This window comes from Phyllobates terribilis, unplaced genomic scaffold (assembly GCF_046119375.1).
Source record: "Phyllobates terribilis strain yellow unplaced genomic scaffold, ASM4611937v1 Scaffold_4__5_contigs__length_816908805, whole genome shotgun sequence".
NCBI lineage: Eukaryota > Metazoa > Chordata > Amphibia > Anura > Dendrobatidae > Phyllobates > Phyllobates terribilis.
In genome coordinates this window covers 84,635,022-84,659,866 of record NW_027362764.1, presented here as the reverse complement: position 1 = coordinate 84,659,866, position 24,845 = coordinate 84,635,022, and the positions used below count along the sequence as shown (strand labels likewise).

Here is a 24,845-nt window from a genome sequence, read left to right as displayed (position 1 = left end):
AGGCTACAAATGTAAAGGGCAGGCAGGATCCACTACTAATTAAAAACAGCTTAAGAGTTCATTCACACGTCCGACTTTCATGTGTGAGTGCCATCTGTGGTTTTCACAGATAGCACTCGTACCTGTGATAGTCTATGGGACCATTCACATGTCCGTAATTTTTCGCGGACCTCTCGGTCAGCAGAAAATCCGGGGACATGTCCGATTTTGATCCGAGGGTCAGATTAAAACTGCAATACAAGTCAATGGGTCCGTGAAAATATCGGATCGCACTCGGGTGATATCAGAGCGCAGTCCAATTTTCACGGACAGTTAGAAAGTAAAAGGTGAAGAAGGAGAAACTTTCTTTTTTTATTTCTCCACATATAAGAAAATTGGATGACAAACTCTGATCAAAATAATCTGACCGCTTTTCTTGTACATGAGAAAAATTGACGTCTGAATATCTGAATAAGGCTTCATTCTGATGGGGAATAGAAGCAGAGCCAAATATTGAGGCAGTCAAAACCTCTAACAGTATACTAACAAACAAAAAACCCCAAAACTGACCGATTTCACATTAAAGTGTGAACAGGTCTAGTTTTCAAAGGGTTAACCCCAAAGTAATTTTTTTTTCTGACAACAAATTAAAGTAAGGTGTAGACATAATATTAATATATGTATTATTACAATAGTTCAGCTTGCATGAACAGACTTCATTGGACAAGTGATGTAGAGGGATGATTTCTCATTGAAGTCTGTAATCGTAGAATCCCTTCAAACTCTCCTTTCCCAATGATCTCTGGTCTACAGTTTCTCCTCTGTGTTCCTGTCTGAGGTGGGTTCCTGGCCTATCGTGCTTTCAGCTTGCCATATTTTCCTAAACAAAATAAATATTGGATGAAGAGCTGCTCCGTTCCTTCAGCTCGGGCCAATTATGTCGACCTTCTCTCTTTGGCACAATTACAAACTGGAAGTGATTGGCATTTTAGGTTGGAATTACAAGTAGTGGAGTCTCAGCTACCGTTATTTTGGAGGGAGGATTTGTATTTTTTCCAGGTCCTTGGTTGAATTCCCGTACATCTAACGTTGATGTTATAATTGATTTATTTTCAACTTGTAATCAAGGAAAAGTGTCTGTTGTATCTGGGCAGCTCTCTTATGCCTGAGCTAGACAAAATGGATAACTAAGTCTTGCACTGTTTTGGTATCTATGGCCGGATGAAAAAATGTATGTTTCCAATCTCTGGGAAGACTTTCTACAAGACTTTGGATGTGTCTGTGGGATTTTTCCCCTTCATCTAGAACAATGTTCTCCAACTCCAGTCCTCAAGAGCCACTAACAGATCATGTTTTCAGAATTTCCTTAATATTGCCCAGGTGGTAATTCCATCACCTGTACATTCCTAAGGATATTCTAAAAACTTGATCTGTGGGTGGCTCTTCATGGGTTGGGGGACACTGATCTAGAAGAACATTTGTGGTCCAACACTTATGGTGGACGAAAGAACCTGGTTTACAATCTCCATTCTACAGTACTTTATCTTAGTTTATCATAATAGGGTTGAGGTCAAGACTTTCTGCATACAGTCAAGTTCTTCCAGACCAAACTTGACTTACGCACTGGGGACAGTCACGGGGAAAAGAAAAGGACCTTTCCCAAACTATTCCTAGAAAGTTGTAATACAATTGCCCGATATGTCTTGGTATGCTGAAGCATTGAGTTTTCCCTTCTCTTCACTCAAACTAAGGGGCCTCAATTGACCTCTGAAAAAGAACCCCATTTCATTATCCCTCCTCCACCACCAAATTTTACAGCTGGCACAATGCAGTCAGGCAAGTAATGTTCTCCTGGCATGTGCTAGACTGAAATTTGTCTATCAAACTTCCAGCTAGAGATGATCCATCACTCTTTCTGCCTGTTGACTTGCAAAAGTGCTGACAGTCCTCAAGCTGGTTAATAGAGGTTTTCTTTTTTTGGGTGTTATATTGAAAGTGGATTTCCATGGCGTATTGCTTCTATACTCCCATCACTTTCTGATCAGTTGAGGTCCGGCTACTGAACCCCCCACCCCCCCAATTCTGAGAATAAAGAGGCTATGGTGCTGACTTGTCGCTGCATCTCCTACACTTCCATTCATCCTGTGCCGCTCCATCTGTTGTACAATAAATAACCCCCAGACTACCGTCCTGAGCTGCAGCACTGCTGCGACTCGATCAGTTTTGGTCAATTGAATAGAACATAAAACGAAAAAAGTAATTCAGTGGATTTCCGTATTTAGTCCTAGAATCGCTTTAATTAAATCATGACAATTTTTTCTTACTCAGACATTTCCTTAAAATTACTTTCAGCTGGCAATGCTATAAGTCTGGTAATGTTATGTCTATGTATAGTTTTAGGTTTCTTTATTTTCAATAGATAGCAGTCTAAGTCTTATAACCAAGATTCTTGTCTTGAAAGGTTGAATGTGCGCTTTCAGGGGATCTATACATACTGATGCTATATAAGTAGTAAGGCACAGTTGCATAAGGACGTGACATTGTTCATCCAGTTTATCTACCTTTTTATCAGTTTATATCTATTTTTTTTTTATTCTTTCTATTTCACCTTTTACAAACTAGTTTATTTATGGTCATAGTCCTGGTGGGACGAGAACCGCAAAGGACCTTTTGAGGAAGAAGGAAGTTTTATATGGGAATTGTATTATTATTATTAACCATTATTTGCAACCATTGAATACCAGAGAACAAGCTTTAGATCACATTTGAGTTGGTATTTAAGGATATAATTCTCTGTCTCCCGCAGGCTTTACTGTCAGTACATGACACCGTGGCGCTGAAAAGCTACGATCCTGTGCTCCCTCCCATTCCTGATGACATTGATGATGATGAAGATTCAGTCAAAATTATTCGGCTTGTCAAAAACAGAGAGCCGCTGGTGAGTTAAGATTTGTAACTGGTTATAGACTTTACATACGAGTCTACAAAACTCTGATTGTTACCCCTATTATAATATCAACTGTATTATTACAATACTTCTTTGCCTCATCAATTTTTTTTCTAGATAATTAAAGGGTTTTTCTTGCAATTAACTTTTTTATTACAGGCAGCTCAGTGGTTAGCACTGCAGCCTTATAGCGCTGGGGTCCTGGGTTCAAATCCCACCAAGGAGAACATCTGCAAGGAGTTTGTATGTTCTCCCCGTGTTTGCGTGGGTTTCCTCCAGGTTCTCTGTTTTCTCCCACACCCCTAAGAGTTACAGATAGGGAATTTAGATTGTGAGCCCCAATGGGGACAGTGATGATGTCTTGATAAAGCGCTGTGGAACTAATGGTGCTATATACTTTAGCAAAATAAGTAAATAAATAATATCACCCCTTCGTAAGATAGGGATCTTGAACCTCTATAGTCAGGAAACACTCATCTTGACCCACAGCAGTTATGTATATTAGATAAATGGACAGGTTCGCTCTACTGCGAATATTCACGCTAAGAAAAAAGTCCACCGAAAATACTTTGTCGCTGAAGAATAAGTAAAATGATGTCATTGCTTAAGTGATATTTAATAACTCCCAGACGTAGATAAAGGCCTCAGTTTTTGACATTTTGACCTTAAAGATCTTTATCAGTGTAATCTACAGTGTAAACAAACTACAAAGTTATGTATACATATAATACAGGTTAAGTATTTACAAAATTTATATAAATATCCAGGATGTAATTCTGTTGCAATATAATGTTAAATTACGATGCACATCATAATGCAAGAAAAATACATAATGGAGGCTGGCCAGTTAAAAGTTATGCATATTAGACAGGTTGGATGTTTTCTGGCCACTTCTGTAGTATTCCAGGATAAATGGTTTTAGGGGCGTCTTCTAACTACATATAAATTACATGCACATTTCCTTACAGTGTACCTTCATTGAATGTAACTTTTTAGAAGTGTGTAAATGAGGAATAGAGCATTTCTTACCGTGATATGACTTGCATGCTGCATTGTTCATACTTTGCAGGTTCCAGTTCTAATTTTCAGTTCTGTCTGAGCTAATGGTCGTTTTCAGTTATTTTGCTGTCTCCCATACACAGCATTCACAGACAGTGGGAAATCTGATAAATACTTAGCAGAAAGCAAGAGAGGGATGATCTGTTTCTCTCTGCAAGGTACTCATACAATGTGCACTGACAGTGAACTCTATCGTCAGCTCGTTGCTTATGATCAGACCAGACAAGGGAGCGCACTGTCACTGTGCACATTGCACAGTGACAATCGGAATTGACAATTGACACATGCTCAGTAGAACAGGGACTAGCCCAGCCACTTAAACAGATGTCACTGATGATGTTTCATTTCAGGGAGTGGATAGATGCTGCTGTTGTGACCGTGGCCTCTGCCCCCTGATAACGGCTCATTTGACTATCCCAGCATTAACTGGGCTTCTCAAATGAAGAGTCATCAAAGAAGAGGCAGTAAAAAAAATAAAATAAAACCGAGTGGCGAGGGAACAGTAGGGAATTATTAATTACAGTATATTAGAAAAGAGACTATGACATTAAATAGATAGGGATTTGGGATTAAAATACATTTTAGCTCCGGCCCATTACTTTAATACAGAGCAGCAGCACCAATTGTCTGTGTCTGTGCCTCTCCCTGCTTCCATCTGCTCCCCCCTCCCTCCCATCTCCATAGACTTCAATAGGCAGCTGTAATCTGATACCTCAGTGAGCTGTTAGTCCTTCTTGTTTTAATCAGTACTAATTTTAGCTGCATTCCAGAGTGGATGGTGACTTTAAGAGGCAGTGAGGAGAAAAAAAGTGGAATACGTTACAAGGTTTGCTTGTAAGAAGTTTGTTGACAATTTAAGATGAATGAAGAATTTCCGGCCTGACAGCTACACAATGTGTATGGGCAGTTTTTTCTTTCCGGTCACTGTAGATTATCCGTCCACCTGCATTATCTCTCATGTCCCAATCACATAAGGTACATAGATTTACTGTCATACTGTAACTCACCAGCCTTATTTAGTCAGCGGAGTCGTAAAAGGAAGTGTCCGCGTCCTGCTCGTAACCTGTTCAACTGCGTGATTGATAACGGTAATTGTAAAAGGGCTCGGAGGATCCCCGCTGAGTGTCGTAGGTGTATTGTGCTCCAATATCCAGGACTAAGGCCCGGATAATCATCTGCAGAAAGATGATATCTGCTCAGGGATATCTGGAAAACATGCAGTGCACAATCGAGAGGATGAGGTTCCCAACGTAAAGACCTTTTCCTCCCCATCTCCCACCCGCTCGGCGCATTGCGATGTGCGTCATCCGGCCAGGAAGGTGTTAAGTAAATATCTGTTGGTTAATGGCTGCACATATTTTTATTGCAAAAAACGAATATCCGGGAAACTTTATCCGTGTTATGTAGAATATTTGTTTTTGTCAGGAGGAAGTGAGAAGAGATGTCTGTAAAGTCGCTTTCTGAGAGCAGGGAAAAATGAAAAAAAATAAAAAATAATGCAGTGTCTCTGTGAGTCATACAGTGAGCGCTTGTCTCTAGATAGACATCTTTGGCGTCGGACAGCAAGACAGCGGCTCGGCTATTTACTGAGGCTGTTTTCAGCTCCAGGGTATAGTTAAATGTTGTCTGGGCACAGACCACGCAAAGAGAAGTTTTGTGTTTGGGTTTATGTGGATTTCTTGTCCCTAATGTGTAAATCCAGCACAGGACCTCACTGATAATTCATTACTGTCATTATTTTTCCTCTCCGAACGAAGCCAAACACAAGAAACATCAGGCATGTTTTTGGAGAAAATGACTGAAAACACCGCAGCTCGTTTTATTCTGAGCTTGTTTCCCTTTTATATGTCTGGACGCGCTGAAATAAGACGACTCCCGATCCCAAAGGATGCGGTCTCCTGCTAATACTCTCCAAGTCACTGATAACTCTGTATATTACGCTCCTATGTTTCTGATCATCCACCGTCCCGACTATCTGGCAAGAAGAGACGCTCCATAACCCAAGCAATGGACTATTACCATTCACACAGAGCGAAGGAGCATCACACCATGCCAGATGGGTAGATCAAAAACGTAGGGACCATTTAGAGTCTGTGCACACATTGCAGATTTGTCGCGTTTGTCACATTTTTTACTTCTCTGATTTGTCACAAAACCTTTGCGTTTTCTGATATCAGCAAAGTGAATGAGAATCCTTAAGTCTCATGATCACGTTGCTTATTTTTTTCCTTGCAGATTTAGGCTATGTTCACACATCTTGGTTTTTTGATGCGTTTTTTAATGCAAATTTGCAGCTGCGTTTTACAGTGCCAGCAAAGTCTGAGATGCCAGAAATCTCATGCACACATCTTGGGGGTTTTTTATCAGGATTTTGTGCTTTTCATGTTTTTTGGCAAAATAGAGCATGTCACTTCTTTCAGCGGTTTTTCAGCGTTTTTCAACCAATGGAAGTAATGGGTAGTGAAAAAAACGCTAAAAAAACACCTAGTGTGAACATAGCTATCATGTTTTGCTGCGTTATTAGTGAAAATGAGCACGTACACAAGTATGTGAGATACATTTTTTTTGGTGATTTTTACCATCTTGTCTTGGTCACTGAGATGGTGGTTTGTATTAGGAAAGTTTAATTAAATTAGTGATGTGTACAGTGTAAACATTGGCTGAGCTAGGTGTGCGATTGAACTATACCTGTGGCCCAGGGAGGTGTGAAATTGAACAATGCCTGTGCAACTTAATGGCAGACCATAGTGTAAAAGTAAATACTGTCATACAAACTCAATGCACTGCCAGTGTCTTAGGTAAACTATTCCTGAACAATTCACCTCCCCCACTGTTACATTTGTAATTCTGGTTAATATGGTTTCACATATGTCTTGCATTGGTGACCTGTGTTCATGCTTCTGTGGTGGAAGCAAAGCTGAACTTTGGGATCCTGAGAAAACGCACCAAAACCTGCGTTTTTGATGCAGCTTCTTTCTTGCCAAGAGGTTTTGCTGCATAAAAACAATGCTGAAAAAACACAATGTGTGAACATAGTCTTAAATCTGCAGAATGTCAATTCTTTCAGCGTTTTTGCTGCAGATTTCGCTCATACTAATGAATGGGAAAAAATCTGCAAAAAAACTTTACGCTGCATTTTTCCTGCCAAGAGATGCAGAAATTTCTGCACCAAATGCTTAACACGAGCCCATAAAGGGAGTGACCTATATTATATTGTAATAACAAAAATAAAGAGTGAAACCTATTTTCACAAACATATTATTTCTAAAGTTTTTTTTTTAATATTATTTATAATTAATATTTTATTTTTTTTTTACCTTCTCACCTCTTTCTAATTTGTTTACATCTACTGGAAGCCGTCATCTTGTATCTATAGTTAGCAACATGTTGAGGTTTGCTTTACAGCAGCCAAAGGGACAATAGACAGGAGATATTGACTGACTTCTTTGGGAGTTTTCTAGGCATACTCTCTGATCTGCAGTGGTCATTGTGCAGGAAGGTGGAGGAGGTGAGCTGTCATTATCATAAATCATGAAAGGTGGATCTATAGAGGTGTTACTTCTCATTGAAATGCAGCCTTTGATGATACTGAGGTGACTACTGAAAAGTCATATCTAAAGAACAGCATTGGGACAACCCCTTATTATTAAAGGGGTTGTCCCAAATTAGCACTTTATCGCCAATCCACAATCTAGATTCCCGATCAGTATGTCTTTGGAGTGTGGGAGGAAACCGGAGAACCCGGAGGAAACCGACGCAAACATGGGGAGAACATACAAACTCCTTGCAGATGTTGTCCTTGGTGGGATTTGAACCCAGGACCCCAGGGCTGCAAGGCTGCAGTGCTAACCACTGAGCCACCGTACTGCCCAGCCTCTTATGTACAGAGCACTGCTTCATTTTTTTGTCTATGGGACTGCTATAGACAGCCAAGTACAGCTTTTATTTTTGCGGATTTTCACTTAAATGATAACACAATTTCTGTTCATTATCTGACTTGTATCCTGCATTTTTTATTAGTTTTCTCCCTTACAGGCTCTAATTTCCAGTTTTCTCTGAGCTACTGGGTGGAGACAAGCTAGTGTAATACACAGCACACACAGACATGAGTGATTCCTGCTCTCCTGTCTCTATGTAGCACATATTCAGCAGCATGGCTGACATTATACTGCAGTACTGAGCAGTGTAGCTGTGAATCCAGTTCTGGGGGTGAGATAAATCATTTACTGGAAGCTGCTGCTTGATCTGCCAGGTCTCTCACTGCAGGGAGTATACCTTCCTTCTCCTCCCCATAGACTACAGTAGTCAGCCTTAATCGGATCCCTCAATGAGCTCATAGTCTATTTTATTTTGACCATGACCTATTTTAGTAGCTTTTCAGAGTTCATGTTGAATTCATTATTCTGTGGAGAAAAAGAAATGGCTCATAAGTGGAGAAATGAATCATATTTCTACGATGAGATATATTATAAAGTTTGTTATATACTCTTAACCTATTAATTTCATGCAAAGTTTGTTGAAATGACCGTAATCATTTAACCTCTTCACTACCTTTTGACATATATTTACTTCAAAGGTCGTGTGCTTGCCTTTGATGCGGGCTCCCATGCTGAGCCTGCATGTTTCCCCCACACTTGGTAGCTGATTTAATCAATTTAAAAAAAAAATACACATATTTGGTATCTCTGCGTTCAGAAATGTCTGATCTATCAAAATATAAAAACAATTAATCCGATCGGTAAACAGCTTAACAAGAAAAATAATCTAAACGCCAGAATTACGTTTTTTGGCCACTGAAACTTTGCAATAAAATGCAATAAGAGGCAATCAAAACATCGTATCTAGCCCAAAATGGTACCAATAAAAATGTCAGCTCAAGCCGCAAAAATTAAGTCCTCCTCTGGCCTCAGTTCCCGAAAAATTAAAATCCTACATGTCTCGGAAAATGGCAACATAAGAAAAAAATTTTTCCTTACAAATTTCCCAATTTTTTTTTTACCACTTAATAAAAAAAAAACCTATACATCTTTGGTATCTGCGTACTCGTACTGATAAGGGGAATCATAATGGCAGGTCAGTTTTACCATATAGTAAACATGGTAAATAAAAAAAAACAAAAAAACAATTGTGAAATTGCACTTTTATTTGCAATTGGAATTTTTAGTTTCCAATTTTTTTTTCAGTACACTTTATGGTAAAATCAGTGGTATCATTCAAAAGTAAAACTCGTCCCACTAAAAAAAACAAGCCCTTATACGGCTATATTGACGGATAAATAATAATAAAAAGAAAGTTATGGCTCTTGGAAGAAGGCGAGGAAAAATCGAAAGCGCAAAAAAAAGAGGGGAAATTGCAAGGTCATGAAGGGGTTAATTGTCCTTCAGGTGCAGATTATATTATGACCAATTTTTTATTTTTATACATTTTCTCAGTTTGTTCAAAACTTCAGGTTAGTCGCATTTTATTGTGTGTGTGACGTTAATTAATTTTTTTTTTATTTAGGGGGCTACTATAAAGAAGGATGAGAGCACGGGCGCTATTATTGTGGCCAGGATAATGCGGGGAGGGGCTGCGGACAGAAGCGGTGAGACCGGTTTTGTTGGATTTTATCGGATCCAGTATATAATGTTACATTCAGCTTATATACTTATATAAGTCTTTTATTGCTGCAGGTCTCATCCACGTGGGTGATGAACTGAGGGAGGTGAACGGAATAAGCGTGGAAGATAAAAAACCTGAAGAAATCATTCACATATTGGTAAAAAATAACGGATTTTGTAGCACTTTCGGGCGTCCTTCTTACTGTTTTGCCACATTTCACAATTATCGTGTTATGTATTAGCTCTGCAATGCCGGTGGTCAGTCAGCCAACACTGTAGCAATGACTTTCCGACCACATTTGCTTACACGGTTGGACTAATTTATATAATTATAGACAAAATTGCAGCGAGATTTAGATGCAAAATAACTAAGTTCTTCCATTTCAGCAGCAGATTTGTCCATCCACATTAAACTGTGGTTTGACTGGAGGGTCTGTGTTTGTCTGCGGGCAAAGACATCAGAATTACGAATATATCCTGCCTTCATCCTGTAAGGTTCCCCTTCCCCCCCTGGCCACTTGTCAATATAAGTCCATCTGCTCTCTGGGTTTTTGGGGGGCAGCTTTTGGAACACCCATAAATCTGCCCACCTTCCTCTTAATTATATTCGCATAAAGTTTATTTCACGCAAATTTCGGTGTGTAATCCAGTCTGAAAAGTGCCCACAAATCATTTTCAGCAAGGTTTTGAAATCTGCTTCAATAAGGGACATGTCTTTTATCGGGGCGGATTCTGCAGCAAGTAATCACATATGGATTAATTCCTGGCACAGATTCCGCTACAAAAACATGTTGTATTTTCTCGGACTCTTCCATGGAGGGACACAGGAACCATGGGTTAATTCCGCTACAACCTGAAGGCTAATCACCTTAACAAAAAAAAGTCGGCCTCTCTGCCATTGACTAATTAGTCCATCGGCCCAAAGCTACAGTATGATTTTTGATATTCCCCACCTCTGGGACTGCTTTAGGACATCCCATGGTTACTTTGTCCACCAGTGAAGCACTTGAGAAATGAAGATTTTTGGTACTTAGGGTAAGATCTTTCTCGTAGCCTTCATTGGAGGACATGGCACCCTCCCTTGGTCGCCCATTCGGGCGTGCATATATGTTGTTTTCCTTACGGGATGGTTGTGCTTTTCTTTTGCCCTTTTGCTTCTCCTACTGCTTTCTCACTAACTATCTGGGGAGGAGACAACTTTTTTTTGTTTAAGTCTAATTTAGTGTCAGTATCCAGGTGACAGCAGAGTTAACCCATGGCTAAGCCTAAGAGAAAGATCTTTTATGGTAAATACCAAAAATATATATATTTTGCAACATATAAACACTACTTGAATATACCCTAGTTGAACAAAGCAAAAAAAGATAAAAAATAAAATGGAAAACCTTATCCTCATGTCTTTCTATAAGCCATAATCCCTTTATGCCCTGAATATAATGTGCTCTGTGCTTTCAAAGGGGTATTCCCATCTCCAAGATCCTATCCCAATGTGTAGTAGGTGTAATAATAATATTAGCAAATACCTCCAGTTAGAAAAGTAGTATAGTTCTCCTGATAACCTATGTTGCTTACCTCATGTGCAGGGCATTGCAGCAGCTTAGGTATCCATGGTTACAACCACTAGCAACTAACTTACTGTCACTATATGAGTGGTCGTAACCATGGATACCTAAGCTGCTGCAATGCCCTGCACATGGGCTAAGCAACATAGGTTATCAGGAGAACTATACTACTTTTCTAATTGGAGGTATTTGCTAATATTATTAATATTATTATTACACCTACTACATATTGGGATAGGATCTTGGAGATGGGAATACCCCTTTAATGAGAAGTGTCTGACAATGCTGATCTCCATTAGAGAAAGGAGGTCCAGCATAGACTCTTATTGGTAACTTCACGTAATGTTATGGGCAAGTAGTTGGACTTTTTTCTTTTGGCGTTGTATAGCCATCAGGGTGCTTAAAAAAAAATCTAAAGGACTCATTTCTCAAAGTTTCTACTGAAGTCCTATGTATCCAGGAATATAATTAATTATAGTGAATCTGTCACCAGGTTTTTCCTACCTCAGAGCAGCAAAATGTAGGGACAGAGACCCTGATTCCAGCGATGTATCACTTAATTTACTGGGTGCAGCAGTTTTGACTCAGTGTTTTCTCTTATGTAGCAGTGCTCAGAAAGCTTTCCCCACCCACAGCACTGGTTAGCAGCTGTCTATGTATATTGATAGTAAGCTGCTAATAAGTGGTTGGGGCGTGATTGGACCAGGAGGCATATGGGCAGCTAGTCCGGTAGTGATAAACTCCTGCTGATAAAACACTGATTGTATTAAAACTACACCATACAGCCTAATAAGTGACACACCACTGATATCAGTATCTCAGCCCCTTCCTTGTGGTGTTCTCAGATTAAGTAGCAGATTCCCTTTAAACTCTCTTATTACTTGGCGACCACGAGCCTTTACAGATGACCTGAATTCTCTGGATTCTCTGTTGTTTCAGTTTTATTGTGTTTTTTTCTTTGATCTGCCGTTAAATCTTTTTTCCTAACACTATATCCATATCTAACAGCATTTGTTATCTCTGATTATTACAGGCCCAGTCGCAAGGTGCAATTACTTTTAAAATCATACCTAGTATCAAAGAAGAGTCCCCAAACAACGATGGCAAGGTACTCGCTGCTCCTTATGTTACTGAGGTCACAACGGTTCTTGTTGGTCTTCTTAATGTTTTCAGACCCGTGTGCTTATGAATATTCCCGGGTCTATGCAGTTATGGGTCCGTACCTTTCCTATCTGATACTGGTACGTGACTTTGCATTAGTTTGTTTAGATCTGCTCATTCGGAGCCTACATTGTAGGTTAAGTCAGGTTTGATTGGGAAAATGGAATACAGCACCATTCATCCCGCTAAGACTATGGAAGCCAGTTTATTCCATTATGAGGGTCCGTCTGGCATCGCTGTCATTTGTCCGCTGCAGCAAAGCAAAGGTGTGAACAGGGCCTTACAGTAATTATAGTTTTTTGGAATGATGGAAACTCATTGGATATGAAAAAAAAGATTTGCAGGACCCTGATCCGTCATCCAAGTCGGTATTGACTCTTATTGCAGCCCATTGTCTTATAATTGGATCTTTTGGGTGTCCATTGTGGTGTCTGTCATTTTACCAGAAAAAAATAATGCAGAATGTTGCCCTTTTTTTAAAGTATTAAAATGATCTCATCTGTGCCGGAGTCTCCAACTCAGATGGGAACACAACAACGCTAAAAGCGAATCTATTGTCAGATTTCACGAAACGGACTGCCTACATTAATAACTAGATCTCCTATACCTGATGAGGCTGGTGTAATAATTGGGAAAATCCTTGTGAGAATGGTTATATAATCCTTTTTGAAAGCTGCACAGCTAAAGCTAAAATTATCATCTTAATATCAGGATTATACAGCTCATTCTGACTTGGAATTTCAAAGTAAGCACACCAGTTTCATGGAAATCTAACAGATCTATTTAATAATGCATGGGCTTCCTTGGCCTTAGAGTGACTGCAGACTTGTGAATCCTCACATCGCACAATTCTCCGGTGCCGACTCGTGACCACAAGTATGCGATTTTCATATATGCAGTCATGTGCCGACTAGTTGTGCATGACCATGTCTAGTCAGAATGTGGCCGGAAGTATGTAGCCGGAATCAGAGAACTGTACGCGTTGAGGATTCACAAGTCTGCAGTCACACTTTAAGATAAAAATGAATGCTTTGGTTGCAAAATGTTCCCTAGAAGTGCTTAGCGAATACATAGCTGATCACGAGCGAGTGATGTCTCGTGATGAGATTTCTCCTGTGCGGTTGTCTTGGGCATCAGGTGTGCCGTGTTTTATAACTCTGCTCTCCTTTCTTCTCTTACAGATGTTTGTTAAAGCTCTCTTTGACTACTATCCTAATGAGGATAAAGCTATTCCCTGTAAAGAAGCCGGTCTGGCATTCAGAAAGGGAGATATACTTCAGATCATGTGCCAGGATGATGCAACTTGGTGGCAGGCCAAACACGAAGGTGATGCCAATCCCAGAGCCGGACTGATCCCTTCAAAACAATTCCAGGAGAGGTTAGCCATGACGTTCACTCTCTTCCGCTCTCTTTTTTTTTCTGCCTTGAATTGTCCTGCACTTCCCCGTATTGACAGTAGCTTATCACTGTACGTTCACAAGTATCAGGGGTCACGACCGTCCCAAAATGAACAAAAAAACCCTTTTTAATTTTTTTATTTTTTTTGCAAATATTTCAGACTTCCTCGCCTGTCTGGCCAAAAAAAGAATAATGACAGAAAACGATAGGACTAGTTCTGGTCCAGATTGGAATAAGACCATATGGAAAATAGCACATCAGTATCACAATCTCCATTGATGTACTCTACAGGAATAAGTATTGTAACATTTTTTGGACCAGTTACAGAAGGAAAAAAAAAAAAATTCTATGCTGCTGGTTTTATTTTTGGTCGAAGCCTGCATAGATTAGATGGCAATTTGGTTTTTTGATTTCGGTTCCAAGAGTCTTTTTTTTACAAAATAAAGATAAGAAAAAAATAAATAACAGAGTTAGATGCAAGATGTGTTTCATCAAAAGTCCTAATCCCATAATGGAGATGTTGAGTTTCATAGTTTCTCATGGACTTTCTCTTTCAACTGCAGGAGATTTGCACTAAGAAAACCCGTGGTGCTGACCCAGCCGCAGAAAGCCTCCAACAGAAAATCATGTAAGTGTAGGTGGAATGAGAAGAGAGGATATCACACGTGTGCTTTCCTTGAAGGAACCTGGAAGACTTTACATTGCGCTCGTTTCTTCTGTGGAACAGGCACTTAACGTTTTATAGCTGTGTATGGATGATGTGTGTGTGCCCAGGGAAGGTTACGTGAGAGCACTATCCTACTCTCAGCCTGTGTTTCCTGCCCTTTGTTCTGTATAGAGGTAATAATGGATCGCGCAGGGATACACGACTATAGGACATGAGTGCTGTTCTTCTGGGAGCCATCCATTCTAATAAGTGAGGCTATTGCTGATTTAAACGATTCTGTTATTGCATCTGCTACGTCTGTCAAGCCAGATCAAAGCATTGCAAACGGGAGCGATTGTCTATTTAGTCAGTGACAAGCTCCATATGCTGATAAATACTCTATGTGGACAGAAGTGTTTGGACACACGTCTTGATCTCATTGAATTCAGGTTTCTCATTCAGTCCCATTGCCCCTGATGTATGACATTCAGCTCCTCGCTACCCCAGTGTATGACACCCGGCCCCTCATCACCACGGTGTGTGACATCCGACCCCTCATCCCCTGGTGTATGATATCCAGCTCCTCGCTCCCCCAGTGTATGACACCTGGCTCATCGCCTCCGGATGTATAACATTCGATCTCTTCCTCTCCACCCCCCAGTGTATAACATCCGGCCTCGTCCCCCCTCCTCCCCAACTCCTAGTGTATAATATCCGGCCCCTCACCCCCGGTGTATAACATCTGGCCCATCGCTCCTCCTCCACCCCTCCCCCAGTCCCAATGTATAACATCCGGCCCCTCCCGGTGTATAACATCCGGCCCCTCGCCCCCCGGTGTATAACATCCGGCCCCTCGCCCCCCGGTGTATAACATCCGGCCCCTCGCCCCCCGGTGTATAACATCCGGCCCCTCGCCCCCCCAGGGTATAACATCCGGCCCCTCGCCCCCCCGGTGTATAACATCCGGCCCCTCGCCCCCCGATGTATAACATCTGACCTCTTCCCCTCCAACCCCCGGTGTATAACATCTGACCTCTTCCCCTCCAACCCCCGGTGTATAACATCTGACCTCTTCCCCTCCACCCCCCGTTGTATAACATCTGACCTCTTCCCCTCCCCCCCTCCCCCAGTGTATAACATCTGACCTCTTCCCCTCCAACCCCCGATGTATAACATCTGACCCCTTCCCCTCCACCCCCTGGTGTATAACATCTGACCTCTTCCCCTCCACCCCCCGGTGTATAACATCGACCTCTTCCCCTCCACCCCGTTGTATAACATCTGACCTCTTCCCCTCCATATAACATCTGACCTCTCCCCCCCCCCCCCCCCCCCCGGTGTATAACATCTGACCTCTTCCCCTCCCCCCCCCCCCGGTGTATAACATCTGATCTCTTACCCTCCACCCCCCCGGTGTATAACATCCGGCCCCTCGTCCCCCGGTGTATAACATCCGGCCCCTCGCCCCCCGGTGTGTAACATCCGGCCCCTCGCCCCCCGGTGTATAACATCCGGCCCCTCGCCCCCCGGTGTATAACATCTGACCTCTTCCCCTCCACCGCCCGGTGTATAACATCTGACCTCTTCCCCTCCAACGCCCGGTGTATAACATCTGACCTCTTCCCCTCCAACCCCCGGTGTATAACATCTGACCTCTTCCCCTCCAACCCCCGGTGTATAACATCTGACCTCTTCCCCTCCACCCCCCCGGTGTATAACATCTGACCTCTTCCCCTCCACCCCCCGTTGTATAACATCTGACCTCTTCCCCTCCCCTCCCCCCCCCGGTGTATAACATCTGACCTCTTCCCCCCCCCCCCGGTGTATAACATCTGACCTCTTCCCCTCCAACCCCCGGTGTATAACATCTGACCCCTTCCCCTCCACCCCCTGGTGTATAACATCTGACCTCTTCCCCTCCTCCCCCCGGTGTATAACATCTGACCTCTTCCCCTCCTCCCCCCGGTGTATAACATCTGACCTCTTCCCCTCCATATAACATCTGACCTCTTCCCCTCCCCCCCCTGGTGTATAACATTTGATCTCTTACCCTCCACCCCCGTGGTGTATGACATCCGGCCTCGTCCCTCCTCCTCCCCAACTCCTAGTGTATAATATCCGGCCCCTCACCCCCGGTGTATAACATCTGGCCCATCTGCCTTCCTCCACCCTTCCCCCAGTCCCAATGTATAGCATCCGTCCCCTCGTCCCCCAGTGTATAACATCCGTCCCCTCGCATGCGATCTCTTCCCCTCCACCCCCCGTTGTATAACATCTGACCTCTTCCCCTCCATATAACATCTGACCTCTTCCCCCCCCCCCCCCGGTGTATAACATCTGATCTCTTACCCTCCACCCCCCTGGTGTATAACATCCGGCCTCTTACCCTCCACCCCCCTGGTGTATAACATCCGGCCTCTTACCCTCCACCCCCCTGGTGTATAACATCCGGCCTCTTACCCTCCACCCCCCCGGTGTATAACATCCGGCCTCTTACCCTCCACCCCCCCGGTGTATGACATCCGGCCTCGTCCCCCCTCCTCCCCAACTCCTAGTGTATAATATCCGGCCCCTCACCCCCGGTGTATAACATCTGGCCCATCTGCCTTCCTCCACCCTTCCCCCAGTCCCAATGTATAAGATCCGTCCCCTCGCCCCCCAGTGTATAACATCCGTCCCCTCGCATCCGATCTCTTCCCCTCCACCCCCCCAGTGTATAACATCCGGCCTCTTCACCCCCTCCCCCCCAACCCCTAGTGTATAATATCCGGCCCCTCACCCCCGGTGTAGAACATCTGGCTCATCGCTCCTCCTCCACCCCTCCCCCAGTCCCAGTGTGTAACATCCGGCCCCTCCCAGTGTATAACCTCTGGCCCCCCGGTGTATAACATCCGGCCCCTCCCAGTGGATTACATCTGGTCCTTCGCCCCCTGGTTTATGTCATCCGGCCTCCCCCCCCCTCAGTATATAACTCTCGCTTCTTCACCCCCCGGTGTATAACATCCGGTCCCTCTCCACAACCTCCCCACTCCTAGTGTATAGAAATGACCCCTCATAACCCCAGTGTATAACATCTGGCCCCTCATTCCCCCTGTGTATAACATCCAGCCCTCCACCATCCCATCAACCTTTACTACCATGGAAAATAACGGCCTGTGGCAAAGAGCTCGCTGATACCAGCGCGGTCCTATAATAGGAGCCACCGGTGTAGCAAGTCCATTCATGACATTTCTTCCCTCCTACTTATTCCTCCATCACCTGTGACTGATATTATTGAGAACAGGAAGGAACCGCAACAGCTCTTCCAGAAAGTGGAGACCATGTAACGTTAGAGGGCGGGGGACTGAGTGCTGAGGAGCAGAGAGCAGGAAAGTCACCAGCTCTCTGCTGACTCCATGACTGCAGAGTCCAGACCTCCTCTGGTATTAACAACCGGGAGCTTCATGGCCGAGCAGCTGCATGCAGCCTTACATCACCTAGCACAATGCTGAGCGTCGGATGTAGTGGTGTAAAGCCACCACCTCTGGACTCTGGAGCAGTGGAAAAGTGTTCTGTGGAGTGATGGATTACACTTACCTGATGGACGATTCTGGGTTTGGTGAATGCCTGGAGAACGTTACTGTCTTGAGAGCATTATGATGTACAGTTTAAGGGAAGAAGCCCATTGTCAGGCATCAGATGGAGCGCTGTAAAGCCCCACCACTGGACCAGTGGAAACGTGTTTTGTGGAGTGACGGATTATACTTCCCTGTTTGATTTCGGATGGATTAGTTCTGGTTTGGAGAATGCCAAGAGAACGTTACCTGCCTGACTGCATTGAGCCCTTTATAACGTTTGTGGAGGGGGGATAATGTTATGAGTATGTTTTTCAGGGATCAGCCTCAACCTCTTCCAGTAAAGCGAAATCTTGATGCCTTAGCATATTAGCATACAAGACATTCTGGACAATTGTAGCTTCCTCCATTTTCGGAACCGTTTTAAGGCCCTTTTTCTCTTTCCCATGACTGTGCCCTAGTGCACAAAGCAAGGTCCATAATGGCATGGTTGGGGTGGATTTTGGTGTGGAAGAACATGACCAGCCGCACACAGCCCTGACCTCTACATCTTTAAACACCTTTGGGATGACCTAAAACGGAGATTGTGAGGGCAGCCCTCTCCTACATCAGTGGTTGACCTCACAAATGCTCTTCTGAGTGGGCAAAAATCCCCACAGACAATTCTAAAATGTTATAGAAAGCCTTCCAAGAATAGGGGAGGCTGATGTAGTATATTTCTGGCCCTCAATCGCCTTGGGGGCAAATTTTAGCAATTAAAGATGCCTGGAGACAGGATATGAATGGATTGATGCCCTTCTGGCATCTGTAAGGTTTTGTCCACATCACATTTATGGCCCCTATTTATTGCCTGTGCCAGTATGTGTATACGGGAAATGGTTGTCTCTACTATATGGCATGCATCACCATTGCATCTTAAAACGTGTATATAGAGGTATGCTGTACTTAGAGGGATTGTTCATTATCCATGTAGCTATATACAGATGTCCCGGCTGAGTGATGTATTTACCCAGTATAAACCCTCCATATTTATTTGGAGATGGTTATCTCCTGATTGCCGTTTATTTAATCCTTCTCTTTGTAGATTATTAGTGACTGAGGACAGACCAGCGGAGTCTTGAGACGTGTATCACCGAGATCGTTCTCTCCTCCTTGTAATCAGCTCCTCTTCTAAAACTCAACACCACTTATCAAAATAAAGTATACATTCCTCCAGAGGAGCCGCCACTTCACGAGCGGCCTCCAATGTCTCAGATTCTGGATTACGTTTCACCAAGGGTAAAACGTGATCTCCTTTATATTTATCTTATATTATAAACAGAATTGATGGACCCCGTACTTGTCTATTTGAGTTAGTACCTCTCCCCGGGTTTCGACTTCCATAGACCATCGCCTAATTTTTTGAAGGGCAGAAAAAAGTGTTCAGTCGTTTACTCTTGTATTAACGCCGTAAATGTAATCATGGAGGACGTGGTAGTCGTAGAGCCTCCGTTTATTTACTATAATTCACACATGAGAAGATGTTTAGATGTAGAAGTAATGTGATCGGTTCGGAGGGGTTGTCCGATTATGGTCTACATCAGGCTTCCTCCAGTTAAAGCTCCGACCTTCTACTTAGGACCTATGTTCACCCTTCATTCCTACTAGTTGACTTCAGAAGTAATCTGTCATCTCTCCTGACATATCCGGTTTATTAAATAATTGTACTCCCCGTAAAATAACCCTGATAGACCTTGATTCCAATGATGGGTTACTTACTAGGCTGCTGGCTGTAATTTTGATTAATTACTGTTTTTATGAGCTGGAGATTATCACTGGAAGACGAGTAAACCTGCTGCCAGGTAGTCCTCCATATTCATGATCTCTGTATAACCCAGCCCCCAGCACGGATTGGCAGCTTTTAGAGTGTAAACCAAAAGCAGCCAATCAGTGGTGTGGGCGGGGTTATACAGAGCTCAGCATTCAGAGAACTGCTAGATCTGCAGCAGAGAAAACTGTGATTTTAAAAAAACTACAGCAAGTGTCCCAGTAAGTGATACATCGCTGGAATCGGGGTCTCCGACCCTATATTATGCTGCTCTCAGATGGGTTTGCAAAAACCTGATGACAGATTTCCTTAAAGCCACAGTTGGTACACTTTTATTGCACTCATTGATGAATCCCACCTTGGTAATTATGTGTGCTGAGTGCTTATTAGCATGTGATTCATTCTATATGTGTTGGATATGGTTTAATGGCAGAACAAAATAGTGGCCTATAGACGGGGAAAAATGTTACTATTACAGTTTATCATAAATCTATGAAGAATAATGGTACAGGCATAGTACAGGAGGTCTACTTGGCATACATTAAATTTGTAGGCCATATTGTATGATCGTGAAGGCTTAGGCTTCATGCAGATGTCTGAGTAAATCGGTCTGAGCACGGATTGCAAAACAGGGACTGGCCGCAGCTCTGTTGACCTGAACGTCACTGCCGCATAGATGTATATGAACCTGTCACACTTGGATCGGGAGAACTTCGGTCCGTCCATGCATTGCAGTCTGTGCTCAGAACGATTAGCACGGACTTCTGCATGAGGCATTAGTGTAAGGGAAGACTTTTTTTTTTTACTTTTTCTTAGATAGACTCGGAATAAGGTGTCTGACTATTTAGAACTCGGAAACCTCTCCATAAGAATAGTGTAAGCGAATGCATAAAAATAAATGTGATTAGTCCTTTTATATAGTTACTCTTTGAGGTCCATGAGTTTGGTTTTGCAGCCACATGATTTGCACATCACCTTCTGCTTCCCCTCTAAGTCTGGTAATACAGCTCAGAGCTAAGCAGGGAGGAAGACCTGCCTGGTCATGAAGTAAGTCGCCAGAGGGTGGTTTGACATTGCCTGGGACTGTCGAGTATAAGATGCAAGATTATATATACACACACACACACACACACACACACACACACACACACACACACACACACACACACACTAAGAAGGAAGTTTTTATAGTCCAAAAAATGTGACCGTTTGGTTTTTCCTCCATGTTAGAATATGTGAAGGTGTAGAATGTGATATAGTATGCACTAATGAGGCGTCTGACTTTGGTTTGACATTATTGGGAACCTGTTACCTGCAGATATAGTGGGAATATGCAAGTAAGTAGCATTTATACCATGTCTGGCTTACTTACTACAGCAGCGGCTTCAGAGAGAAAATTAAGCTTTATTTTCCCTGCAGCTGCTTGCTTCCAGTCATCAGGGCGGTGCAGGGAGTACGCTGTAATCACTCCTCACCACTTAGATTGACAGCCTACTCTGCACACATACACACTGCACACATATACTGGAGAGCAGACTGCCAATCAATGTGCCACGGAGTGATTACAGCGCGCCCATAGCATAGTGAGCACTGACTGTAACCGCTCCCTGCACCGCCCCAATGGCTGGAAGCGAGTAGCTGCAAGGAGGATATAAGCTCATTTTCACCCTTTAGCTACTGCCCCGGTAAGCATGCCAGATATGATTATAAATGTTATTTACCTGCATATTCCCACTAGATTGGCAGGTATATGGAGTTCCTGGAGGTGACAGGTTCCCTTTAAATTACGGTAGTTGCTTGTAACAAACTTGCTGCATATTTTGTTCTGACTTTCTGATATTTCGGATAATTACAACCACAAAATAAATGCTGCCACAACATGTGTCCCGGCCTTAGAGAGGGTGTCTAATCTCTTACATTAATGGCATAAAAATAGGATATTGCCGTAAAAGTCTGCTAGATGTGGGATCCAGATTGCGCCCCGGTGATGGAGAGGTAGCCGCTCTTTCACAGCTCTCTCCATTCATTTGTATGGGAGCTCCAAAAATTGCAAAGTAAATGTAAGAGATTGGACAAACCATTTGGTGTCTTGCAGGGGCAGACATTGTGTGTTGTATATACAAGAATTCACCTGTCTATATAGTTTGTCATTACTACATCTGCCTTTTACTAAAAATGCGTGGGGCTTTTATTGCATGAGGGGAACAAAGGCTTTTTACATTCATTACTTTTCCTATACATTATTAATGCTGTAACAAAGACTGTCTCCTAAGGAGCATCATATATTTTTTGGCTTGTTGCGTAACAAAACTTTCACAAACACAGGTGTGTATATATGCAAACACCTATGTGCATGCTCTTGTACTGGTAATTGCAGGTTTAGAAGTTTTCAAAGGGTAAAGATTAGGGATGAGCGGACACATGGAAGTTTGGGTTCTGGTACCCTAACCGAACTCTATTCCAAAGTTCGGTTCGGGTACCTGAACTTTACCCGAACTTGAACCAGAACCTGAACCCCATTGAAAACAATGAGGACCCAGACTTTTGAGCTGGAAATTTTCTTTCTCTCTCTACCGCGCTCTCTCTCTCATTCTTTCCCTCTGCCTCCCCTCCCCCTCTATTTCTCTCCCTCTTTTTCTCTTTCCCTCTCTCTGTCACTCCCTCTACCTCCCCCTCCCTCTCTCTCCTCGTCCTTCCCCCTCTCGCTCTCCACCTCCCTCTCTCTCCCTCTCGCTCTCCACCTCCCTCTCTCTCCCTCTCGCTCTCCACCTCCCTCTCTCTCCCCCCTCTCTCCCCCTCTTTCTCTCTCTCCCCCTCTTTCTCTCTCTCCCCCTCTTTCTCTCTCTCCCCCTCTTTCTCTCCCTCCCCCTCTTTCTCTCCCTCCCCCTCTTTCTCTCCCTCCCCCTCTTTCTCTCCCTCCCCCTCTTTCTCTCCCTCCCCCTCTTTCTCCCCCTCTTTCTCCCCCTCTTTCTCCCCTCTTTCTCCCCCTCTTTCTCCCCCTCTTTCTCCCCCTCTTTCTCCCCCTCCCCTCTTTCTCCCCTACCCCCTCTTTCTCCCCCTCCCCCTCTTTCTCCCCCTCCCCCTCTTTTTATCCCCCTCTGCCTCTTTCTTTCCCTCCCCCTCTACCTCTCTTTCTCCTCCTTCCCCTCCCCCTCTTTCTCTCCCTCCCCCTCTTTCTCTCCCTCCCCCTCTTTCTCTCCCTCCCCCTCTTTCTCCCCCTCCCCCTCTTTCTCCCCCTCCCCCTCTTTCTACCCCTCCCCCTCTTTCTCCCCCTCCCCCTCTTTTTATCCCCCTCTGCCTCTTTCTTTCCCTCCCCCTCTACCTCTCTTTCTCCTCCTTCCCCTCTACCTCTTTCTCTCCCTCCCCCTCTTTCTCTCCCTCCCCCTCTTTCTCTCCCTCCCCCTCTTTCTCTCCCTCCCCCTCTTTCTCTCCCTCCCCCTCTTTTTATCCCCCTCTGCCTCTTTCTCTCCCTCCCCCTCTACCTCTTTCTCCTCCTTCCCCTCTACCTCTCTTTCTTTCTCTCCCTCCCCCTCTACCTCTCTTTCTCTTCCTCCCCCTCTACCTCTCTCTCTCCCTTCCCCTCTACCTATTTCTCTTCCTCCCCCTCTACCTCTCTTTCTCTTCCTCCCCCTCTACCTCTCTTTCTCTCCCTCCTCTTCTAACTTTTTCTCTCTCTCTCCCTCCCCAACCCTTCCCCTCTCTCCCTCCCCCTCCCTCTATCTCACCCACCTCCTTTCTCTCCTCCTCCCTTCTTCTTTCTGTCTCTTTTCCTCTCCTCAACTTATCCGGAACTCCGAACATTGCAACGGACTACCAGGAGAAGTTGGTGTTCAGCGTTTTTCCCGCAGACTCTTAACTGTCCGGTACAAACCCTGGACTTTTAAGTTCGGGTTTGCTCATCTCTAGTCAAGATCCCTTTCCCTTTAAATAGCATTTGATTAGGATGCTTTCTGCGTAGGGTTGTGAGCGCTGTACATGCGACCTCTGTAACATTTCAGGTAGTATTCCGCATAGTAAATGATGAATGAACGCTATTGTGCTGCATTACAAGACAAGCGAGGTCTAATAAGGATAAAATAAGACTGATTTCATACATTTTATCTGGACAGCTGGTTTTGCTTTAAAGGAAGCTTATGTAAACCGATCTAAGTAACCACCCACTTAGGCTTCTCTCTTGCATCGCTAGACCGGCAGCTTACTTAAAACTGCTACGGCAATCTCCTTAATCTAAAATCATTGTGCCTATTTTAATTAGTGGTGGCAGCTATTTTGAAGCCTGTTTTTAACAGTCCCCCGGAGATCTCGTCAGAATTCAATTTCCATGGAGAGAAATTGGATTAAGGTGATTGCAGTACCACACAATGCAGTCATGCACCAGAGCTATGACCACTGCTGAATCATCAAGGGGCTGGCGCGCGTCCCTTCCGCATTGCGAGCGCCCTTCATCTGCACAGGAATTAAGTCACTTATGAGAATGAGAAACATATCTTGTTTTGTTCATCCTTCCTCATAACCGCGGCTCGGGTTACTGGACATGGAAAAATGATACAACTCAAATGCAGGTTCGCTCCAATTAAGGAAGCCTCCCGGAACTCTTACCCCATAAACATTTTTACTGATAGTCCGATTCTCGCGTACAGGAACTTAAGCGCTTACACATTTCTCCTGCGTTTTCTGCTGGTGCTTTGTACAGTTACATTGTAGCAGTGGAGACCCTATAAGTGTGATTTCACCAAATATTCTTCATATGTTTTCTTTTATACGAAAGCTGTCATTTCACGTCTGCACCTGATAGTACATCATGGCCGGAGAGCTGCTAGTGCTCAATACCAGGGCGAGTATATAGCACTCAACGAGTCTTCTGAAGAAGATCCCTTGAGTCTTCTGGTTGCCTCTGCAACTATACTAACCCAGGGTGCACTAGCGTCGAATCACTTTTCACTATTCCGGCACATCACGGAAAGATCTGAAAGTATTTCCCAACTTATGCTTCCGTTTTTTTTTTTTCTTTTACCGTGCCCAACTCCATAGAAAATCTTACAGAAAATACATACCAGCCCAACACGGGAACATTCGGTGTGCATGGGGACCTATTGCTACATTGGTTGGGGAATAGTCCCAGCTCATACCGA

The 24,845-nt window shown here is 43.7% G+C and overlaps 1 protein-coding gene across 2 annotated transcripts in view; it reads left to right on the top strand.

The window, feature by feature from the left end:
- The window catches only part of MPP7 (MAGUK p55 scaffold protein 7), a 381,349-nt gene that overhangs the window by 247,826 nt on the left and 108,678 nt on the right, over positions 1-24,845 (top strand). For both annotated transcript variants that reach the window (XM_073677586.1, XM_073677588.1), the window contains exons 7-12: positions 2,786-2,917; positions 9,488-9,569; positions 9,658-9,743; positions 12,181-12,255; positions 13,490-13,686; positions 14,270-14,334. In XM_073677586.1, coding sequence (XP_073533687.1) covers positions 2,786-2,917; positions 9,488-9,569; positions 9,658-9,743; positions 12,181-12,255; positions 13,490-13,686; positions 14,270-14,334 — 637 coding nt within the window. The remainder of the gene's footprint in view (positions 1-2,785; positions 2,918-9,487; positions 9,570-9,657; positions 9,744-12,180; positions 12,256-13,489; positions 13,687-14,269; positions 14,335-24,845) is intronic.